The sequence below is a fragment of the Schistocerca americana genome, chromosome 7 (assembly GCF_021461395.2).
Source record: "Schistocerca americana isolate TAMUIC-IGC-003095 chromosome 7, iqSchAmer2.1, whole genome shotgun sequence".
NCBI classification, from domain to species: Eukaryota; Metazoa; Arthropoda; class Insecta; order Orthoptera; family Acrididae; genus Schistocerca; species Schistocerca americana.
This window is the reverse complement of record NC_060125.1, coordinates 609,271,478-609,277,477: the sequence shown is the minus strand read 5'-3', so window position 1 is coordinate 609,277,477 and position 6,000 is coordinate 609,271,478. Positions and strand designations below refer to the sequence as shown.

Genomic DNA, 6,000 nt, shown 5'->3' with positions numbered 1-6,000 from the left:
TGCTAACTATGCCTATCAGTAGTTAGTGTCTTCAGTAGTTAGAATCATTCATTTAGCTGGCAGTATTGGCGCTCGCTGTATTGCAGTAGTTCGAGTAACGAAGATTTTTGTGAGGTAAGTGATTCATGAAAGGTATAGGTTATTGTTAGTCAGCTCCATTCTTTTGTATGGATTATTGAAAGTCAGATTGCGTTGCGCTAAAAATATTGTGTGTTAGTTCAGTGTTGATCGGAATAAGTAAAGAGAGAAATGTCTGGGTACGTTCAGTTCTGCTCATGTGTTTGAAAATCAAATAACGTAAGAGGTTTACCAGCACAGTAATTCATAAATTTTCCAAAGGGGACGTTTCGGTATGCCCCACGATTGTCCAAATGTCTGTAACGTTAGATTTGGGACAAGGAAGGGGAAACGTAGGAGCGTTTCTCACAGGTGCATCCTTAAACGCAGCCCGTGTGAAACATATTCGCATATGGCGAAACTGATAAATATTTGACGTGGACACATATTTTGCAATGTATACTTAATGACACATCCATTACAACCAGCCCCTTGCATCAAAATCTTGAAGCGTGATTAATGCTTTCGTTCGATACATTTCGCTCGAAGAAAATGACGGACTTGAATCCGGCTCATCAGAGGGCGTAAATTTCTCGTGTTCGTCTGCGCACAATACGTTCAGCAACAGCAGTATATGCATCACCTCCGTCGGGGCGACCCTGTCGATCTCTTGTCTGAATGCTGTCTCCGTAAACGCTTCTGTGCTACAACCCATTTTCTTCAGCCAGGCTACGAAACTCTCGTAATATAATGCTGTTAGTTCATCGACACTGTTTCTAACCAGATCGTGTCGTACGCTGGTGTACAGGAAAAATATGAGGTCTCTAACAGGCGACGAGTAGGTGAGCGTCTGGAAGTCGAAGAACTTCACACTCGTCGGATTGCCACTGACGTCGTTCAGGAACATCATGTTGTTGACCCACAGATCGTTATGCGACAGCGAAGCGTACGGTTCGACAACTTCCGCCCAAAGCTTCTCCAGAGAGATATCACACACCCGATCATTGGTAGCCCTAAGTCTGTCGTAATACGGTGCAACCTCTGGAAAAGATTTAAAATGTTCCATGAGGCTGTTGGAAAACTGCCGGTTCGCTTCGGCTCCCATACCAGCGAAAGTACACTTGCCGTCAATAAGGCTGCAAAACACTTGCGGTTTGAGGAGCCTGAGAGAGACTGCCGACGCTTGGAACTGCGCGACCTTCTCGACGAGCAACCTCGCGTGCGCCAAGTCCAGCCCCTTCTTCTGGTCTCCCATCTGGTAGCCGCTGCGCGTCAGGTTCTGCAGCAGGAGCACTGCGTTGTCGTCGGCCCCCGACAACTCGTCGTCGGCGATGTTCACCCGCGACCCGTAGTACCGCGGCATAGGGTCGCAGACCTCCTCTTCCGGAACGCCCCTCTCACGCTGCAGTTTAATCAGTTCGACGTTTATGGCGCGGTACGCGTGTATTTCTTTCACAAATGTCTTCGCCGAATCGAAAGCTGCTTTTTGCGCTTCTGTTCTAGGCATGAATTTGCCAACCAGGTACAGCGTTTGACCATCTCGCAAAGCTAGCTCAATACTCAGTAAGCTGCTGCCGAAATTCTGACCGGGCTTCGTCATATTCTTTATAGATATACTTTCCACAGAGCCTTTGTTTAGCCCAAGGAGATCTTCAAATTTCGAAGATGTCACAGGCTCAGTCCACGGTATATTCTCCATGGCAAACCTGAAACAACAGCAAAAACAAATTACAAAGTCATTCATTATGAGCTCTGTTGTGATAACTAAAACACTAATTAAAACGAAAAATTTCCTTGAGTCATAAACTTTTTATTACACCCACTAGGGGTTTCAAATGGTTCAAATGGCTCTGAGCACTATGGGACTCAACTGCTGTGGTCATAAGTCCCCTAGAACTTAGAACTACTTAAACCTAACTAACCTAAGGACAGCACACAACACCCAGCCATCACGAGGCAGAGAAAATCCCTGACCCCGCCGTAGGGGTTTCCGTTACTAAATCATCATCATCATCAAATGAAAGACATCTATTACGTAACTGTTTCAGTGATAAGCGTCCACGAAAATTTGCAGCAGCGTGTAAAAAAAAATGGTTCAAATGGCTCTGAGCACTATGGGACTTAACATCGGAGGTCATCAGTCCCCTAGAACTTAGAACTACTTAAACCTAACTAACCTAAGGACATCACACCGTAGCGGTCGCGCGGTTCCAGACTGTAGCGCCTAGAACCGCACGGCCACTCCAGCCGGCAGCGTGTAAAAAACGCAGATTAGTCAGGCTACCTTGCACCTGATGATGTTCTGGCCGCCGTTCAGTATAGTGCATGAAATAATACAACCGTAGTTGATGCAGAACCATAAGCACACAAGCCACTGTTTTCAGTCATTTCCTATACTGCAATGTTCCGTAATCCTACAGGATATACTCCTACTCAAAACTACACTACTGGCGTTTAAAATTGCTACACCACGAAGATGGCGTGCTACAGACGCAAAATTTAACCGACACGAAGAAGATGCTGTGATCTGCAAATGATTAGCCTTTCAGAGAATTCGCACAAGGTTGGTGCCGGTGGCGACACCTGCAACGTGCTGACGTGAGGGAAGTTTCCAACCGATTTCTCATACACAAACAGCAGTTGACCGGCGTTGCCTGGTGAAACGTTGTTGTGATGCCTCGTGTAAGGAGAAGAAATGTGTACCATCACGTTTCTGACTTTCATAAAGGTCGGATTGTAGCCTATCGCGATTGCGGTTTATCGTATCCCGACATTACTGCTCGCGTTGGTCGAGATCTATATTCCAAAATATGGAATCAGTGAGTTCAGGAGGGTGCCGTGCTGGATCCCAACGGCCTCGTATCACTAGTAGTCGAGATGACAGGCATCTTATCCGCATGGCTGTAACGGATCGTGCAGCCATGTCTCGATCCCTGAGTCAGCAGATGGAAACGTTTGCAAGACAACAACCATCTGCACGAACAGTTCGACGACGTTTGCAGCTGCATGGACTATCAGCTCGGAGACCATGGCTGCTGTTACCCTTGATGCTGCATCATAGACAGGGGCGCCTGCGATGGTGTACTCAACGAGGAACCTGGGTGCACAAATGGCAAAACGTCATTTTTTCGGATGAATCCAGGTTCTGTTTACAGCATCATGATGGTCGCATCCGTGTTTGGCGACATCGCGATGAACGCACATTAGAAGCGTGTATTCGTCATCTCCATACTGGCGTATCACCCGGCGTTATGGTATGGGGTACCATCGGTTACACGTCTCGGCACTCTGAACAATGGACGTTACATTTCAAATGTGTTACGACGCGTGGCTCTACCCCTCATTCGATCCCTGCGAAACCCTATATTTCAGCAGGATAATGCACGACACCACGTTGCAGGTCCTGTATGGGCCTTTCTGGATACAGAAATGTTCGACTGCTGCCCTGGCCAGTACATTCTCCAGATCTCTCACCAATTGAAAACGTCTGGTCAATGGTGGCCGAGCAACGGGCTCGTCACAATACGCCAGTCACTACCCTTGATGAACTGTGGTATCCTGTTGAAGCTGCATGGGCAGCTGTACCTGTACACTCCATCCAAGCTCTCTTTGACTCAATGCCCAGGCGTATCAAGGCCGTTATTACGGCCAGAGGTGGTTGTTCTGGGTACTGATTTATCAGGATCTATGCACCCAAACTACGTGAAAATGTAATCACATGTCAGTTCTAGTATAATATATTTGTCCAATGAATACCCGTTCATCATCTGCATTTCTTGGTGTAGCAATTTTAATGGCCAGTAGTGTAGAAAAAATGGTTTAACGTATTTCCAAAAAAAATGTTTACACTTAGGCCATTTTACTTATATGGAGAATGGTGGGTAGTGGAGAGTGTTGCACGTTGAGGATAGTGCATGTGGAAGGCAGTATACTTAGGAACACATCTTATTTCCTGGTCGAGAATAGAAAGGGGCGTTTGTCTGGGTTCACTATATGGTTCCAGAAGCAGAAACTCCGTGCTTCCGTTCTGGATACATTCACACGCTGCTCCTTAACGTGCGGTATTGGGTTTGGTTCGAAGGGTGGTAATAGTTTTATCATTTTTCAGCCTACTTTCGCAACTACTTCTACCGCGTGAAATGAACACGCTGCACAGAAGAACAATGCAACCAATGGAAACGAATTGTGATTGTTATACGTAACTGGCTGCAAGCGTCGTATGCAACCTACGACTGTTGATATTTTTAAAAATATCGGGAATCCGTTACATTGGTATTTAAAGAATATTATTATTGTCTCTCGATATGTCAAAAGAAGTATCGATATATCGACGGAAAAAATTTCGACGAACCGGCCTATGAAAATATTAGCTGCACATTGTAAATGTACTGCCGGCTTTAGAGCTGAATATTTAAGTATTGGTTATTATTAGATAACAAGACAGCAGCCTTCCTATCGTCTTAGAGCAACAATTGAAAGGAAAACGATACGCCAGCCTCTGTGGCCGAGCGGTTCTAGGCGCTTCAGTCCGGAACCGCGCTACTGTTACGGTCGCAGGTTCGAATGCTGCCTCGGGCATGGATGTGTGTAATGTCCTTAGGTTGGTTAGGTTTAAGTAGTTCTAAGTCTAGGAGACTGATGTAGCAATGGTAACGGCTTGTAAGTGGCGCAATAAAAGCTGTCCGATGGTCCGTTGTTCTGTTTCATCATTTTTAGGATTTGTCCAAAACACTTCATGTCGACTTCCATGTTCTGCGTGGTGAAATTAAAAGTTTCACTATCTTTTGGTAGCTGCGTCGAGCGCCCATTACGTCAGCATTTCTCCTCACACGTCTCCGCCCACTGCAAAGACCGTTAGATTTTCGTTAATCACTTTCGGCAACTGTTTTTGAAGAATGCCGATGTGAAGAAATAGCACACTAACTGCTCAAAAATTAATTTTTTAACGCAGCTGGTGTGCTATTTCTTCACATCAGAAATCTTGTTATTCCATTCACACCACCAACCGTCAGTGCAAAGGGACTTTTTCTTTTGTGCCACTTATACTTGTTTCACACACTCAAAGAGAAAGACTGGACACGATGCAAGCTCAAAAAGTAGTAAGACTCTTTCACACAGAAAAGTAAGATTACGTTCTACTGCAGTTTCAAACGAACAGTTTCAAATATTTACCATAAATCGCGAAAAAATATAATATAAAACAAAAAAATGCCATTTTAATAACGATATATAGGAGATTGAAATATAACCGATAACAATCGATATCTATTAGAAAAATATCGATATACCGATATTTTATCAACAGCCCTACATACAACCTTTCCGCGGTTACCCACTGCACCTGAAGTAGCACAGCGATACAGCAGTGAACATCACAGAAATCGTGACCAAGTTCGTTCGCTGATTGGTTATTACTATGACAAGTTTCCAGTAAACATCCAGCTGTTAATAACTTCGTTATTCTGCTCCAGGTATAGCGACTGACTCTAGGATCACACGAAGGAATGGGCACTGCAAACAACCATCTGCAGTTCCAGACATTTTCTGCTGTTTTTGTTTTGAGAGAAATGAGCTGCGGCGTTTGTAAACAGTGTGTATTCTTGATTGGCGACAGATTAGCTGGCTTTGATGTTGTCAGACAGGGCGCAAAGCTTATGCCAGTCGCGACGCTGTTGCTACAATGCGTGTAGGTAATTTTGGTGTATTTACTGTTCTGCGTATGCTGCCTCAGTGTGGTGAACTTATCGTTCCAGTTGGCAATTGGTTGCGACAGGGAGAGATAAGGTGCGTGTGACAAGCCTGAGTGGTGCCTTCGGACTTTGGAGATGCAGGACCAGGAAGGTAGTTCTGCTATTCACTAGATCTATGCACCCCTTTTAAACTACAGTTTCCTGATACAGGCAGTTCACATATTGGTTAGGGTTGGGACCGTCGTTATTTTCT

General features: G+C 45.0%; 1 protein-coding gene across 1 annotated transcript in view; it reads right to left on the bottom strand.

The window, feature by feature from the left end:
• Positions 1-243: 243 nt before the first annotated feature.
• The window catches only part of LOC124622565, a 51,340-nt gene continuing 45,583 nt past the window's right edge, over positions 244-6,000 (bottom strand). Inside the window, exon 2 of the mRNA XM_047148308.1 lies at positions 244-1,763. Coding sequence (XP_047004264.1) covers positions 536-1,756 — 1,221 coding nt within the window. The 5' untranslated portion in view covers positions 1,757-1,763 and the 3' untranslated portion in view covers positions 244-535. The remainder of the gene's footprint in view (positions 1,764-6,000) is intronic.